Below are 17,738 nucleotides of genomic sequence, written 5' to 3'. Positions count from 1 at the left end.
CAGTGTGTAGCCCTTAGCGTGTGTGGAGAGAGTGACGGCCGAGGGAGAGGCAGTGCTATTTTATTAAGGTTAAAAGCAGATCATGCTATCCGTCATGGTTGAAAATGTGGTTCGGCTCAGACGGAGCCATGGTGTTATGTTAGTACAGCTACAGCTGGACACAGTCAGTTTAAACAGCTGCCCTGGAACTACTGCCAAACTGGCAGACAGCATAGACACTCACTGTAAAAAAAAAAAAAAAAACGATATTATTTTTTTTATTTATTTATCAGGCTTAATCCACTTATTTGTGTGGGCCAGCATGCAGCATTAACTTAAATAACCACATGGATATATTGTGACAAACATACTTTGCATAGGCCTGGAACAGTAACTACCGAATTTGGAATTGTATGTTCTTCGTCACCTTAAATAATTATCAGATATCTACCTCCCCCACCTCTTATTAAATATTGTTAATAGACAACAATAATTATAGCCTATTTAACTCAGGTTAACCCAACACCTAAAATAAATTGCTTTTTCATAATAGCTAAAATGCATTGTGACATGAGAGTTGTCTCCACATGTTCTTTTGGGAAGGTTATCACATTTAACTAAATTATTCAAAAACAATTAAAAGTGTTTGTTTGTTTTTGACAAAAAAAAAGAAAAAAAAGATACGTTCTAGTTAAAGTAAGAATTTCTTGACGCTCGTGGGAAGTGGAGTTCATTTCAGAACTGACTATCTATCTTTCCGAATCGCACTGGCGTATTTAAAAACTACATCTCCCATGATGCCTTTCAAATTGCGTCTCGGATACGGAAGTTACTTTGGGAATATTAAAGACGCATGGCAAACTTGTGGAAAATGTCCCAGCACGGTACCAAGAAAAGAAAATTAGATAGGAGTACAGAGGATTACGTTTACTTTGACAGCTACTCCGATGTCACCATTCACGAAGAGATGATTGCAGACACAGTGCGCACTAACACCTACAGAATGGGCATTTTAAAAAACAGTAAGTCAATAGAAGGGAAAGTGGTGCTTGATGTGGGAGCCGGTACCGGCGTCCTGAGCTTATTCTGTGCACAAGCGGGTGCCAGGAAGGTTTATGCAGTCGAGGCGAGCTCGATCGCCGATCAGGCTGTGAGGATCGTAAAACTGAATCAGATGGAGGACACAATCGAAGTCATTAAAGCCGCACTAGAAACGATCGAACTGGCCGAACAGGTGGATGTGATTGTCAGCGAATGGATGGGCTACGCGCTCCTCCACGAATCCATGCTGAACTCTGTGATCTTCGCCAGGGATAAGTGGCTCAAACCCGGCGGCCTTATATTACCGTCCCGGGCGGATCTTTACATAGCTCCCATAAACGATCTGGTGGTGGAGGGCAGATTGAATTTCTGGAGCACCGTCAAAGCACAGTACGGCGTGGACATGTCCTGCATGACCGACTTTGCCAGGAAGTGCATCATGAACAAAGACATCACTGTGAATCCGGTGACGGTGGAGGATGTGCTCTCCCATCCGTGCAAGTTTGCCGAGCTGGATTTGAACACGGTCACGCTGGAGCAGCTCAGAGATGTGAGGGGCGTGTTCAGCTGCCGGTGCTTCGGCTCGTCCTCCATCCACGCCTTTTGCGTGTGGTTCACGGTGACTTTCCCCGCTGACGAGAAGGCCCTGGTGCTCTCCACGTCTCCGTTCAAGCCTGAGACTCACTGGAAACAGGCTGTTCTGTATTTGGATGATGCTGTGGATGTGATGCAGGACACTAAAGTCGAGGGGGAGATCAGTTTGTATCCCTCCGAGGAGAATTCTAGACATATATGCATCCGTGTGGACTATGTGATAGGTGAACAGAAAAAGCTCTCCAAAAACTTTTCTATTCCTGATCAGTATTTAGAAGTTAAATAGAGATGTGGCCGTTATTTATTTTTAGTTATTTCCCTAGTGAGAGGAATGGAGAGAGTGTGGAGTCCAGTATGGAGAGTCAGTATAAGGACATTGTTGGAAGTCCATTTGCTGCCATAGAGCCTAAGGTGTATTCTGTCCATGCTCATTTATTTATAGTGATAAACACTGCTTTTACCAATATGCAATTTACATTAAAGTTGCCTAAACACATTTCATGAAGGCTAGGTCCTAAATGGTGCATTGCTTTTTCTCAATCTTAACATAGACACCATGCAAAGTCATGACTGATTGGAATTTTATACGGCTTGATCAGGTGGACATTTGTGGCCTCGGAGTCCATTCAAAGCTAATTTCTTAGTTGTTGTATGTATAAGCTTAAGCTCAATTACCTATTGACCCAATCATCATTAATCGTGTTATTAACTGTGATTTGGATTATCATTGAATGCAGTTCAGATGCAGGCAGTTACCAATCCTCGAAATCCCCAGGAGTGATAAGTACACTCATCTTCTTTGTATTTATGCAAGCTCATGTTGTTATGTCATGATTAATTGGAGCACTGTGTCATTAACACGCTTTCAGAGCCACACTTGATTTTATGTATTCCATTTAATACCCGTAGATCAAAAAAAAATCTTCCCATATTTAAAAATTAAATGCATTTCCATCTAATTGAATCTTGCTATTAATAGCTGTGTAGTCAGTAAGGAGCAAATTAAATCAGAGCTGTGTCTCTGTCTCCTAGACAGCCTCAATGAGTTTTATCCACAAAGGCATATCATTTTATCCAATACATCCCCCTGGTATGTTAATGATGATACTGTAAATAAACCAGGAGAAATCATTTGCCGCCTGCCAGTTACAGTAACCAATATTTTTGATTTGTGAGAAGACAAATTGGCAGCATGTTATTGACAAATCCTAATTTAGAAGACCAGATCCCACGGCACTGGGCGGATCTTCATGGCCAAGTGACAATTTGTCATCATTATCATTAGCAGGCCGGTTTGCTTTCATTAACATACTAAAATAAGCCACAGTGACAGAAGGTCTCTCATGGAGAGATATCTACCCTCGCACAGTCCTTAAAAGGCACTAGATTTAATGAACGGCAGCTAAAAACAAATTTTAATTTTGTTGGGTTATGTTTACGGTAGATTTGGAGGCTTTGTGTTTTTTATGTTTTGATGAGATCAGTTTTAGAGGAACATCATCTGCTGCAGTGAATATTTCCATGTCAATAAACTTGAATATGAAAATTCATGATTATGGTGCTCAGTTTTAAATGTGTTGAAAAGTCTCAGGCTTAAAACACATGTGAATAAGGCTTTGTCACATACGTTTCACCAGAAGGCTTTATGTACTATTTCAGTCTTAAAAATGCATTGTTATGTGACAATTTTTCTTTACAGTGTGTGTCATTTTTAGCAGAGGTTTATGTTTAAATGTCATGTGCTTTGACTAGAATTTGAAGACACTGAGAATTTTGAAAGCTGAATGGATAGTTCTGAATTAAAATTTTGTCATCATTTACTCCACATAGTTTAATTCTGAACTTGAATGGCCTTCTTTCCATTTTGGGAATAAATAAATTAAATTGTATGTATATATATATATATTCTTAGTTTATATTACCAATTCCAATGTAATTTTGTTGTTGTTGTAGTTTTATCTTTTTGCAAGAAAATTATAGTTTTTCTACTTCAAAATTCTTTTGTGCACCATTTTTTTTTTCAGTCTGGGCAAATAAGAGAATTGACAGGACATTCAAGACGTAGATGAGTTTGTTTCTTTTTCAGAACAGATTTGGAGAAGTGTAGCATTGTAAAACTGAATCCACACAACTCCAATCCATCAATTAATGTCTTAAAAAATTAAAGGCTACGTTTTTTTTTTGGGTGAACTATAATTTCATGGTTGAGCTTAATTTGGCCTAATAAGATCTACATAAAGACTTAAACATGGTCATAAAAGATCTTTCAAAGAAATGTTTCTTTTGAAATCTGTTTTAAAAGGTTGACTTTTCCAGATGTCTGTAGTTTTATGAGTTATCCAGTAGGCATAAAGATCACAATAAAAGAAAATATATGAAAACAAAACAAAACAAAAAACTAGATTTTGAAGTGTTATTGTTTAAATAAGGGTTAAACAATCTGTGGAAACATCTCACTTCATAGTGATCTCTCTTCATATATCTTACCATGTGATAGATATGCGCTGGACAGAACAGATGAAACCCAATACTCTTCTCAGATGTGAGAGACAGTGATGAGCCACATGAGAGGCAGTCATCAATTCTCAGATAACTGAAAGGTATGACAGCACTGAAGGAAACACAGGCTGCATCTCCTGCTGGCTGCTGCAGTCATGTGATTGTCTGTCCATGTCAATTGCAGCGCCAGCAAGCTATTGAACTTTACGATAGATTTTAAGATGCACGGCTGTGTGGAATATGAAAAGGTAAACACATTCAACGGATGTGGCCCCTCTGTGAAGGAAGGATATCTATGGATTTTGAAAGTGTGTGTATAATGGCCTTATTTGATTGACTTACATGATGGCGATAAGCTTAACGGATTTTTGGTCACCCTGAAAGCGGTTTATAGTTCATTTTGTTCACATGAATTATTCAGTAGTCTATGCAATCATCTTCAATTTTCTTTTATGCAGACAAGCAGCATTTAGGCTTTCATATCAGCGCCTTGACCTTCCTGTCTGAACTAATGACTGGCCACTTTTAGGTTAAATGGTCCGTGACAGAAAATGTATCTTGCTTTTCAATCACTAATTTAGATGTGCAGGTGCGAATCAGAGACAAGTCACAGAAATACATTTTTTGGGGTGAATTTTTTATTTATTTATTTATTTTTTGGGGGTGAACATTTTATTTGTATTTTTTTAAATAGCTTGAGGACAGCTTTTTTAGAACATACAGCATTCTTCCATTTCTGAATGTGCAGTTTTCAAATGAAAAAACAAACAAACAAAAAAGTGTATTTTATAATAAATAAAAAAAAGTTAAAATAACTTTGGACACTTTTGACAGTATTTTATATATATATGTATATAAGCAACCTGTGCTTAATGTATTTTTTTTCCGTGAAGTTATATATATATATATATATATCACTATTTTACACCCACGACTATCCACCACATGTTGAATATAATCCCACCTTCCCAAGGCATCTCATCTGTCACATCCACCCCGAGGAAATAAGGTTTCACCAAAACCTAGCACTAAGCCGGAAAAGTGTTTCTCCGCCGTCGCATTTATTTGCTGAGTTGTTTGACTGGCTGAAGTGCCATTTATGCCTTCGATTAGACCACCATTCTACCGGAGCCGAGGACAGGAGTGGTCGCCTCTGAGTTCAGCTCCGCACCTGCGCGTCTCCAAGATGTCCCGATTGAAACCCGTCCAATATCTGTGTGCAACATGAGATCTCATCGCACCGTTCGGGATTGACGCTATAGAGTGAAGCTTTCGAGTGAAGGTGAGATCACTGAGGACTTTATATCTCAATGCATGCGTGGTTAATGTGTGCGTCTCGCCCAAACTTTTGATGTGCGTTAGGTATTTGCCGGGTTTCTTGAAGCATTATTTGAATATAGCTTATCTGATACGCTAATCTAATACTAGTGTTATGATCTACGAAACTGCTATGTTTTATTTATTTATTTTTCTAAATGGGTGGTTTATTATCTTTCGCCTGCAGTGCGTAAAATCTACCATGCGCTTTTGCGCACATGTGTCTCTTTTTGTTTATGGCTTTGGCAATGGACCTTGCTGGTGTAAAACTATTTTTGTAAGATGCAAAAAAAAATAATGTTTCTTTACTTTAATCTCTAGTATGCTTTGAGTGTAGGATGTCACGCACTATTCTAGTTTATTGGTTCTCCATAAAAAGGATTTCTGACAGCAATTACATAAATGAGCAGATCTTGAACTCCTTGCCTCTTTATGAGATGAATGATTATCACTAGCTCTTTCTTTATATGTATTTAGCCCTCACTGCTCAGTAACGAACCAGTTGAGTTGTAACCCTAGTTTATGAAGTATTCACACTTCATGGTATTGGTATCTTCATAAATATTATACTTTCCATATTTTAAGTGTCATTAATTTATGGCATACCGATAGGATACATGAACTTAGCTACTGGTGGAAATTAAGCTGTTGCTTGCAAAAAAAAAAAAAAAAAAAAAAAAAAAACAAGACACACTTTGGCTTTGTACACTTGTTTATAGGCTGGAACATTATCCTGAAAATAATTTGTGTTTTTGCAATGCATCAAAGTCACTTTAACTTTTCCAAACAGTGATGGCTTTGCTTTATTGTTTCTAACAGTTAATTTATGTGACTTTATTCTGTTTTGTAGACATTGCCCGGTCACTTTGATAGCTAAAATGTACAACATTTCCAAGCCATGCTCCTCTCAGTATAACTATAAAGGTATTTTTACATTTATTTCTGATATGTGAGATGATCTGATTTGTGTTAAATGATTTGATTTGAAACTTTTTTCTTAGTAAATATAGTCATTTAAGTAAATAAATTACTTTTAATTTTTTAAATATTATTACTAATATTAATATTGATCATTTTAGTTAGTTGATATAATTCATTGTATTAGGGAAATTTATTATGTGAAATTATACATCAGACGTTTTTTTATGGAAAAAAAAAATGCAGCTATAATTGATGTATCAGCATGATATTCTTGTTGAATCTAGATAATGCATTATATTGACCATCACCCTAAATAGAAGCTCCAATATATGTTTTAAGTAAATGCTACCTTTAGGACCCTGTGGATGGCATATCCTACTAAGTATTTACAATGAAGAGATCCTTACATCAGAGAGAAATTATCAACTATTGGTAACCCATCTCCCCCACCATTTGTTAGAATACAAAAAGAAGGACTGTTTTCTGTCCCGTTTGTGTCTTTGCTGAAGTCCCATCTGAGTTTTAAACTGCTGGAAGCGAGAGAGAGAGGGGGGGAGAGGATGAGCAGAAAACAGTGAGGGTTGAGTGGATGTGTAAAAGCAAAGAGTGTGCGTGGAGTGTCCAAGTGCGTAATCTTCGCCAGCCATCATTTCCCGCCGAACACTCGCGGTATATACGCGTGAGGATTATATCGTTGCGCGCGAGTCTAATTGGTGCGATTCGTATCTCGCTCATGTCTAAAACGTCGAGGAAATTGTGAAAATATTGCAAAAATAACGTTGGTCGTTATCCCTGCAAACAAGAAGGGAGTCTCTTGTTTTTTTGGATTTAGGGCTATCGAAAAAAAGCCATTAGGAAGAACGGACCCTTCGCTATTTAAAGTTTAGTGAGGACGGTTACTGGCTCTGAGGCGATTGTTATGAGACTCACATAAGAAAACACGATGAAGGAGGGTAAATTGTGGGATTTATGAGTTTAAACTGTTTGGGACACACGCAGAGGCTGAATTTATACTCATTTTGGTGCCACTGAAAACATTTCCTTTGAAGTTTAACGTTACCTCAGAAATTTCCGCTTTGGTAACGTCTTGCACTAGAGAAATGTGGCACGCGACTTAAGAAAAGATTGACGTGCCGCGAGACCCCTTTCAATCGCTGTGTTTAGTCAGCCCGTCTAGTTCGGGTGGAGGTGGTGGGGATTCCGTTTTTCCCCCGAACTCATCACATTAAGATTAACAAGCCGTCTTTAAGAGGATCCTCTGTGGTCATTCATGACTTGTTGAACACCCAGCCCTCCGCGGGACCCTTCACATCGAGAGTGAATCTCATTAACGTGAGTATTCCGTTTCCTTTTTAAGTTTCGGTTGGTTTGTGTGAATGTGTGCGCCATACGTTAGTTGATAATTTACTAATGGAATCTAGTTATATGATTTCGCTGCAGCTTTAACTTTCCTTAGCCAAATTCATTCACAATGCTGTGTGGTTTATTGCCTAGTGCTGAGCCTCTTTAATAGGACACCGACACATGGAAAAATACCTGGAATGCGTATTTGTAATATGCCAGTAGAAAATTAATGCGAATCGAATATGAATTCAGCACCTTGGAGAGTGGACTTTCCTATGAGAGAATGCGAATGGAAGCGCCCCCTTGCGGCAATAATCCCCTTGTCTTTCTATGTCCAGGTTGCTTTCACGCACGATTAACTCTTACCTGATATTCTCTAATTTGTTTAAATCCATCAAAGTAGGCCATTTTGTTGAATAGAATTTTAAAACAAACTCTCTGAGAATTAATTTACTCAGTAGCTGCTTTAAATAGTGTTTAACAAATGCTGCTGGAGTAATATTAGTGTAATTTCAATTTCGCATGCAAGTTTACTGCAAACATCAAACTGAATTAATAATTATAGACTTTGGTTGGTTTTTGTATTTCTTTGTTTCCTCATAAGGTCTCTCTCTCTCTCTCTCTCTCGACAGAGTGTGTGTGCAACTCAGGTTGCTTGTTTGAAATTATATTAAACAGATTTGATCTGAACAAGTTGACAATAAATACTTAAAGTTTAGTCTAATTTCTATATTTTTATATATGCATGCAGCTTTTATACATTTACAGCCATTATGCATTAATAATCTAAAATGTTGTTCATAAAAAAAAATAAAAAAAATAAAAACATCTACAAAGGATAGATAGAAAGATACTAGAATAGATGATTGCATGAAACTTTTGAGAATAATCAGTGCCATTTGTCATTACCATAGGGTAGATGTTTTGTTTGAGTCTTTTTTTCTCACACAATATTCATATGGTGAGTGGGAAATTGTAAGTATCAATCATCATCAGAGGTTTATGACATTATATCTGAGATTTAGCAGCAATCATGAAAGTAGCAGGAAAGAAAAAATAATAGCATGGACTTGAGCTGTGAGCTTTCTGTTCAGTGCAAAATTATTCTCAACATCCCAAGATAATGATTTCAAGCTTCGTTCTCCAGTGGGATATTTTGAGCAGTCTGACATATCGCGACGAAAACTGAATGCCACAGCAGCCTTTTAGGAAAAGTATATTTAATAATGCATAACATGTTCCAATGTCGCAGCAAAGTGTGCGCTTGGCAGTGGAGGGTGATGTCTTGAGCGGAGTGGGGATTGTAGGGGAAAGGTCTGTGACAACACAAGCCTTATAGGGGCCTTTGTGAGTGGAGATTGAGAAACAAACCCCTGAAGCTAAGCTGCACGACACAAATGGCATTGCTAGAGTTGAGAGTCGCCCTGTCAAGTGGACTGTGCCTTCACACATGAACAGAAAGTGGCAGAACATGCAGAGGAGAGAAAGAAAAAGAGAATGAAGAGCAAGCGAGGGAGAAGTCAAGCTCGGCTTAGCAGCTGCGCTTAGGGAGATCCCTTTCTTCCGAGGCCAGGGACCTGTCTACTGCAGACAATCAGATTGCATTATGGGATAGGAGGTCTGCCAGGTTCAGTAGCACTCATGGAGTGTAGACAAACCTGTGCTTTGATTTTTCCTCCTACTGACAGGCTGAGTCACAAGCAGCCATCTTCTGCTTGCAATTGCCACACATTATGATAAAAGAAAGTTTTTGCACCTGAATATTAGAAGAGGTGACATGGAGGAGTGGATGGTAGTGCTGTGGATAAGTCTGGATTAGAGCAGAGATCATCAGACTCTGTGGGTGTATGTGTTGGGCTGTCATGTTTAGGGAAAACATACTCACTCCCTGCTGCACTCAATGTTTATTTATGAGACCTGTCATATTGGCAGGCTGTTTATGGTAGAATCACTGATCCTGTGCAGGCGTGCGCTGAAATCCCAAGAGCGCAGATCTCATCGAGCACTGCACCTCCCTCTCTATCATAGCCTGAGACGTGAATGACAAAGAGAGAAATGTGGCGACCGGAAAAAGGATTTTGGGATAGAAGATGGTGGGGCTGAAGCACCTGTGAGGTTTAGACATGACGTTTTGCTTCAGCAGCCCAGGGGACAAGATCGAAGTGGACACCAAGAAAGGGAAGGATGTGATTCACAGCATAAAGTGGATGAGGAAAACTGATCCACTATCCATAGACCTGTAAAGGTCATGTGAAATCTGTAAACTTTTTATTGGTTTAAATAAAATATTAGCATGTGGCTTACTGGTAAAGCTCTCGTTCTTAAATGCATATTTATATTCTATAATATATATATTGCATGTGTATATATATTACAGAATAGAAAATGAATGTAAGCATTTCAGTAACAAGATGATAAGAGACAATTCTGAATAGTAAAGTGTAAAAAAAAAGTCTCAAAATGGCAGTGGAATGCTACACACACTTAGACTATTTCTAGGTTTGCAAATTAATAATTGGTATCTTCTATGAAGCCCATATTTATAATACATTATAAGGACATTCTTAAGTAACTATAATGAATGCATAATGCATATTAAAAAACGTATAATATGTTGTAACATCTCATGAATAGTCAAAAGAACAGTTTTAATATATTATAATAATTACTTATTTCTGGTTATAGCTTTTAAGAGTATGATGATTTAGAACACAATGAATGTTGCATCCACTTCTAAAATTGATTCTATTCCTCATAGTTATAATGTGTTATAAGAATCTTGCCGTTTTGTCTTATGCTATCCGGTCAAGGACCACGTGTAAGTAGTAATAATAATAATAATAATAATAATAATAATAATAATAATAATAATAATAACATTTGTTTTTTTTTCTCCCAAACAGCCATAAGATCAGATATCAGATCAGATGAATGTGTATTATGACACATTTGCTTTGAACTGTTTTTATTGTAATGTCAGTTTGATTATTTTGATGGTATCCCTTTAGACAGCTGTTGATAAGTAACTCTGCAACTACATGTCAACTAGCCACTAGTCATTAGAGTATTAGTATGTCTGCTACTGTAAATATATGCTAACACTTTATTTTAATGGTACATCAACAGATAAACTGAAATGAGTATTTGCAAGTACATAAGCTTATTCTACCATACTAGATTCTACCATTCTCGACCTTACTAATAACTAATACTCTAATGAGAGTTAGTTGGCATTCAGTTGCAAAATTGCTTACAGTCGATTGATTAAGGGGACCATCAAAATAAAATATAACCCTATAAAACATTGCATTGTTTGTCAGTTGGAGTATTAAGCTCACATCAATGAATTAACATTAGCTCCACAGGAAATATTCAAATAACACTCAACATCTAACCACTCTCAAGCTGTAGTAAGATACTGTGCATCAGATCTTAAATAATGTCAAGATATGATACAGTCCATTATGCTGTACATAAAGTAGATTTAATATGGTGTTCATTGTGTGTTATAAATAATCATACTCTTAAACTTAACATATATTAAGTTTTTAATTTTTACATGCATTCATTATAATGTCTTAAGAATACCCTTATAATGTATTATAAGTACAGGCTTCATAAAAAGTGTTACCTAATATTTGTATATGTTATATATTTTATCATCATGATTATCATATTCTATCTGTTGGAACAGCTAAAATCAATGTTAATGATTAATAAAACAATTCATTTTAAATTACCAAATAGCACCTATATTGTTGCTGATTTGCTTGTTTTCACTGCTACGTAGATAAATAGACAGACAGACTGATTGATTGCTTTCCACAGTACTCATAAAAATTACCATATAACTATGCTTATTCTTTTCCCTGCATGCTAAACTAGGCCCCCAGCAGATGATGCATTTAACTTCCCTGTAATAGTGGGATTAAACGATGAGATTGTTTGTGAATCCCTTCATCAGGGTCCCGTGTTTAACAAAATAGATGTTAGATGAGGTGACCTGCCTCAAATCACCCCGCTCTGTGTCATAATGCATCCTGCGCTCTGTGCCAGCCACATCACCGGAGGCAGCGCAGAATAATTAAGAGGACTCGTATATGGATCATGGAAAGTGATAACAAGCGGGCTTGTGTGATCTTTAATGTGCCCTAGACACTTATCCTCCCTGTATCTCTAATGGCTCATTACACTGTCCTCTTTTCCTCCCTCGTCCCTCGTCTTTCTCTCTCCATTCCCTTCCTCAGTGTCTCGTATGAATTTCGTGCCATCGAGAGCTGCATGCCAAGAGTTTCTACATTTTTTGTCCCCCGCCCTCAACATTACAGCTGTTAAGAGGTGTATCCCACCTACTCTTTTTATCTCTCCTGCTGTCTCCTTCTGTCCTGCCCTGTCTCCTCACTCTGTCCTTATTAAATCTGGAGGATCTAATCATGCCCTCCATCCATAGTTCTGGATAACGGTTACTTTGATGGATTTGATGAGTTTTAATAGGACATGGCCATACTATAGGATTCATAAAAAACTGACCTTTTCCAATTCTGCTTGTATTAATTTGGATTAATCCGTAGGTTAAATGTCTAAGTTAAGCAGTGAAATAAATAGGCTGATTGATGTTCTTTCATTCAGTGTTGTGTTTTCTTTTATTCTCCCTAATGCATATTTTGAAGGCATGGTTTTGGTCTGTCTTTCATTACAGCTAATATGACTAATCTGTGCTTTTCAAATTTTAAGTATATCTCTGATCCTAAAATATTTCAGTTATGATGAACTCTTTCATCCACTGGCACCAAACGCCCTTTTATTTAGGCAGCTTTGGTCAACAGTCAGAATGAGATTTCATGCTCCATGTTTTTCTAATTGGAGATTATGCTCTATTACAGAGGACCACACTCAACTCCCTGTTCTGTGATATTACAGTGACAGCAATTGTGCAAATGATCCTTTCTGCACTACAATTTGCATGAGCTTTGCTCTGGTGAGAAAAGAGCTCCCGTCTGAAGGAGATCTGCTGCGGGACTGCGCTGTGATCTGACTCCCTGCCCCACCTCGTTTGGGGCTCACAAGGTTAATTGATCAATGTTGGACTGGTGACGGGATGAGTGTGGGGTCAGCATCTGTATTGACTGGACAGACTGATTAACAAGCACTAAAATGCTCCTGGCCCCCTCTTTGAGAACGTTTGGTAGGTTGTCGTCAATTATCCCCTGCCAGCCTCCATCAGGGGGAACTGGCAACCTTTGCTCTCTCTTCATTTTGTAGCTGTGCTGTGCAGAAACTGCGGTTTTGCAAAACGTAAGTGGACAACTCTAACTGCTCCGTATTGATTGCTCTTAGCAGACAGCCAAAGGGTTACTCACTGAATGAATCTAACAAACAACTGATATTGGATATTTCATACACATTACATGATGGGTATACAGATCATCTGAAAAAAAATATATTTTGATGTTGTGACAGTGAGCACATTTAAATGTACAACAAAGCACTGATAACTGTCAGCAATGGGCTAAACAATGTTTTTAAATTGCATTTAAATCAATAAATCTATATTTTCATTGATGACCGTTCAATAACCTTATATTCTGGCAAAATAACTTTTTTTTTTTTTTTCCTGTAATATTGCCAAAGTACTTTTTGTTTTGGAGGACAGAGCTTACAATTCAGTTTTGGAAGACAAAGTCATTGGAATGAAAGGGGAATGCTAACAATTTCACGTTTCTTCATTTTGGTAAAGACCTTGTTGTTGAAAACCTGATGTGAATAGAACTATGCATTAGCTTAACTGTTTTTATATGCAAAGAAAAGTGTGGACAACATACAGCATTCTAGGAGTTGATCTGATGTTAAAACGTAAGTTGTTTAGAATTATTTTTGTCAGCTTATTGAGCATAATCAGTGTAAACTATGCAGTTTACTGTAGTATTAGTATCAAACTAAATAAAACAAATTTAAACATTTTACTGTTCTAAAGCACAACAGATTTTTTATAAGAGTTTTTTTCTGCAAATGTCATTACTTGTTGCAGCTTTGTATTTTCAGACCTAACATTCAAAGACCCCAGAGAATGAGTTGATGATTCTGGATGAACTCAGTTGAAATATGTGTTCATTACAGTAGAATCATGAAAGTGAAGATAAAAGAAATGTGTGACCATAGGAATCCATAAATAATGTCAGCTTTAGCTAAAAAGCATCTTCATCTCCACCTAAATATAAATGTTAAGCTACAAAGGTTACTTGCTGACGTAATAATTTCAATCTAATACAGTAGGGGTGTTTTCAAGTTCAGATCAACCCTTCTCTAATTATGTGTTTAAACATTCAGTCAAGCATCAGTGGTGGAGGTTTCTATGTGCAGCGCATGCTGTGAAATATTTAGAATAACAGGAAAAAGCATTAAATGTTGTGCGTTTCACATTATTATCTCCTTAGAGAAGCAGTTTACAGGCCTCCTTTAGGGGCTCCAAAGTGACTTCAGCTTGCTGCTGAGCAGCAGATAGCGTGTTTCTATAGTAACTTTTGTGAGAGTAACCTTGTGAGCTTGCTTTCTATTCACAATTTCATCAATTCCCATACAAAAGGCATCCAAGCAATCATCAGCTTTGCACTTATTCTCTGAATTCTGACCTGAACCCTCTACGTCCTCTAATTTCATTTAGTGTTACATGTAGCTGTCAGTCTATATTCAGTATCAAAAGAGCATTTTGAGTGTAGCTACAGTGGAAGAGAACGGGTCTGCAGGGGAGTATGGGTAATGCTAGAAGTGAATGCACGAAAGCTCTCAAGATCACGTTTTCTTTGATGGCCTTTTAGATATCCGATATTTCTCATGACGCACACCAGACACCTGACTGGCACCACCTCATAGGAGTCGGAGTGCTAATTTCCCTTTGCTGTCAAACTCTATCCCCTAAGTGATATTCACCATCACCTCTCTCATTTTTCTGTGCAGAGTGCAGATGCCAAGCAATAGAGGATGATTGACAGAAGGCAAAGCTGAGACGGCCGTCAGTCAACATCCAGCCAGAGAGTCGATTCATCAGTGTCAGAAGCCTTGCTCTCTCTCCAGCCCGACCGATCACTTCGTTTTCTCTCCCTCCACTTCTCTCATCTCTGCTGGCACCCCGACCTTGCCCCTTCCCAGCGGACACAATAAAGACCAGAGGTGGAGATAGAAGCATCATCCTTGACGAACTTTCAGTGTCCAAAGCGAAGCTGGTATGCTGCTGCCCCTCTTCTGTCCCACGTTCAGCAAAAGTTGGATTATTTTGTAAACCAGACCCAGATCCTCCTCTACGTTCCCTCTTTCTCTATCTCTCCTTCTCTCATGAATCTTTGAGAGGAAGGGAGCAGGAGGATACTTTACATCACAGTGAATAGTCTATTAGAGGGGCGGCCCAAATAAAGGAAACAGCCATGCGTTTCCCACTGCTCTTGACACTGCAGGCATCATGGCTGACTGTTTGTGTGGCCACACAGCACTATCCCACAACCTGGGGACACTACGACTTGTGCAAGTCACATGGCTACACGGATGAAGGCCCGACCTGGTATTACATGGCCTGTCAGCCCGAAGCCGCGGACATGACCAAGTACCTAAAAGTGTTTCTTGACCCACCCAACATCACTTGTGGAGACCCACCAGAGACCTACTGCACCCTGGTGAGTGAATTAATCTTATAATTTCGACCACAGTGTATTAACTACTTGTTGTGGCTTCATCTTATTTCATATCATTTGTAATGTGCTTTACATTTGATTAATGCAAATACATTCATGGTGCTGAATGGCATGCAGACTATAACTGAGGTTAAACAGTTTTGAGAATGTGGGATGGATCTGCGTAATCTACAACCGATATCAATGAAGACGCTTACAAATAACTGACAAAGTAATTTTCATTCATTTACGCCATTAGAACTGCTAATAAGGAGTGGTGCAGCTGAAACCTCAGTTAACGTCACATTTGTGTCCGTGTAAATGGTGTCCACTTATATGGTTTATATGGTTAATTTTCTCGTTTCGGCTGTGGTGAAAGCCTTCATTAGGTCTTTGTGGACAAAATGCCGTCTGTCATTAGTATTGAAAATGAGAACTAGAAAAGAGTTAGAGGTAGAAGAAGAGAGAGAGGAAGATGGATGAAAGGCGCACTTAAAAATATGTCTTTCTTTTGAGGAGGTGAGCTGTACATCTTTTATGGGCAAGTCTGTGTTTTTAATTAGAAAAATCATTTGTGCCTTTACACGCGTTTCTTTGAAACTCACAGCTGGCCTTCAGTATTAGAGGTTAGTTAGTGGTTATCAGTGTTACATTTGCTTGTCTGTATGTGGCTCTTATGCGCATTAGCTGAAGTTTTACTACATGTTCAGAGAGCGTGTGAGATTCTGTTTACAGTATTTAAGAGGTGAAAATAACGAGTGTTGTGGGACAGTCCAATGAGAGTCCGCTGAGTGACAGAGGACCTAATATCTGGCTTGCAGGGAGTGAAAAGTGAATTATTCAGTATGTTTTGTCGCTAATGTGTTTTATTCATAGGATACATTATTCAGAGCCATATCTGGGAGGCACTTTTGAAAATGCTGACTCTCTCTGATAGATTCTCAAGGTTAGAGCAAGGGCTGTTATCCATTTTGGAGGGTCACTGTCACAATATAGCTTGGCTCTCTGGTTTCCCAAGGGCCCGAAGGAAAAAAAAAAATGACACATAATTTCACCCCAGCACACCAGTCAGTTATTATTGCAATAACAGATGACTGAAAAACAGCATTCACTGTGGTCATGCCTTCCTTCATCCCTGGCCCCAATATTACTTTGTACTTATAAAATGTCTGTGGCAGTTATAATAGAAATATAGTTCCTAGGTGTGACAAACCTGTTTTAACAGTTGAGTAGATTCTTAGGCCAAGTTTACACAAAATATTTAATGTGAATCATTTTCTGGTATCTCTAGGTGATCAGGCCCCCTTGTTGTCAAGCAACATAAATTGCCATTGTCCAGCCTTGAAACCCACTCGGTTTTCTGCCAGTGCATCGAGGCTGATCAATTTCTGAGCTGTTAGCCATAAATTGGCAGCAGACATTACATAGATATACCGATTATGCCAATAACAGTTTTTATGATGTCTGTAATCATTCTTTTATTTCCGGCTATTGCCATTAGTGTTCTTTATACAAGAGCTCAATCCTCCGTAATTGATTTCTACTCAGGCTGGCCATGGGCTTCTCTCTCTCCCTCTCTGAGGCTAGTATAGGCTGTTTCCTCTGATTAGACCTGTAACAGCCATCGCAGGCAGACAGCGAACCTGCTCCGGGCTGAAAAAAATCCAAGCACTGGAGAGACCGATGCTTTACCCTGCAATCTGAAGTGCAGAAAGCTGGACAGATCCATTTGTGAAAAGCTTTTATACTGCTATGGGTGATGACCTTCTCTATGGCAAAAACTTGACCCTCATGCCCTAAACCACATAAAAACGTCTGCTCAGACGCTCTTTAAGCGGAATCTGTGCTGTAGACAGTGCTATTTGTCTCTGAATGTTTTCTGCTTTTGTTGTCTAAAATTGTGGAGCTAATGCAAAAAAGACTTGGATAGACTTGGATAACATGTCATGGCAAGTCAGTTGAGGACGTATACCACACATTGTGCTAGTGGGATCACTAGTGGGAGGTGCTTTGTACTCAGTTTACACCAGAACAACTCATACAATCTGTATGTCTCATTCTCTTTCTCAACATCTCAACATTTTTAAGAAAATCTCTCTAGCATTTCATAATAAATACTCACCACCTTAAGCTTTTGGCGTATCCAGACCATTGCCCTCATATTTAACCTCTAGAAATTCTCTCATGTTACACTTCTGCCCAGGTCTCTTCGCTGCCTGCCAGTAATTGCTAGAATAAATTTAAGACCTGCCTAAAATGCTGCTTTGGTCTGTGCCACCACTATCTTTAGCCTTAAATCAAACGGCTCCAGCCTGGTCACTGCTATCAGCCATTTCTATCACCTTGCTTCCCAATTTTCTCCATGTTCACACTCATCATGCT

General features: G+C 38.5%; 2 protein-coding genes across 7 annotated transcripts in view; both read left to right on the top strand.

Annotated features, from left to right (window-relative positions):
• The first annotated feature begins 793 nt into the window (after positions 1-793).
• Positions 794-3,164, top strand: LOC113042510 (protein arginine N-methyltransferase 6-like). The gene has a single exon (XM_026201415.1). The coding sequence runs from the start codon at positions 833-835 to the stop codon at positions 1,898-1,900; it is 1,068 nt and encodes a 355-aa protein (XP_026057200.1). The 5' UTR covers positions 794-832; the 3' UTR covers positions 1,901-3,164.
• A 1,930-nt stretch (positions 3,165-5,094) lies between these two features.
• Positions 5,095-17,738, top strand: part of ntng1a (netrin g1a) — an 84,812-nt gene continuing 72,168 nt past the window's right edge. For 2 of the 6 annotated variants that reach the window (XM_026201410.1, XM_026201414.1), the window contains exons 1-2: positions 5,095-5,395; positions 14,650-15,359. In XM_026201410.1, coding sequence (XP_026057195.1) covers positions 15,114-15,359 — 246 coding nt within the window. In that variant the 5' untranslated portion in view covers positions 5,095-5,395; positions 14,650-15,113. Of the gene's footprint in view, positions 5,396-6,908; positions 7,684-14,649; positions 15,360-17,738 lie in introns of those variants that run through there. The other 4 variants (XM_026201413.1, XM_026201412.1, XM_026201408.1 and 1 more) reach the window with 3 other exon arrangements.

Source organism: Carassius auratus, chromosome 24 (genome assembly GCF_003368295.1).
Source record: "Carassius auratus strain Wakin chromosome 24, ASM336829v1, whole genome shotgun sequence".
NCBI lineage: Eukaryota > Metazoa > Chordata > Actinopteri > Cypriniformes > Cyprinidae > Carassius > Carassius auratus.
Note: the sequence above shows the minus strand (reverse complement) of the source record. Positions and strands in the feature narration are given on the sequence as shown.

Bases quoted from the DNA above. Each gene is read 5' to 3' on its own strand.
- LOC113042510 (XM_026201415.1), top strand. From the start codon at position 833: ATGGCAAACTTGTGGAAAATGTCCCAGCACGGTACCAAGAAAAGAAAA.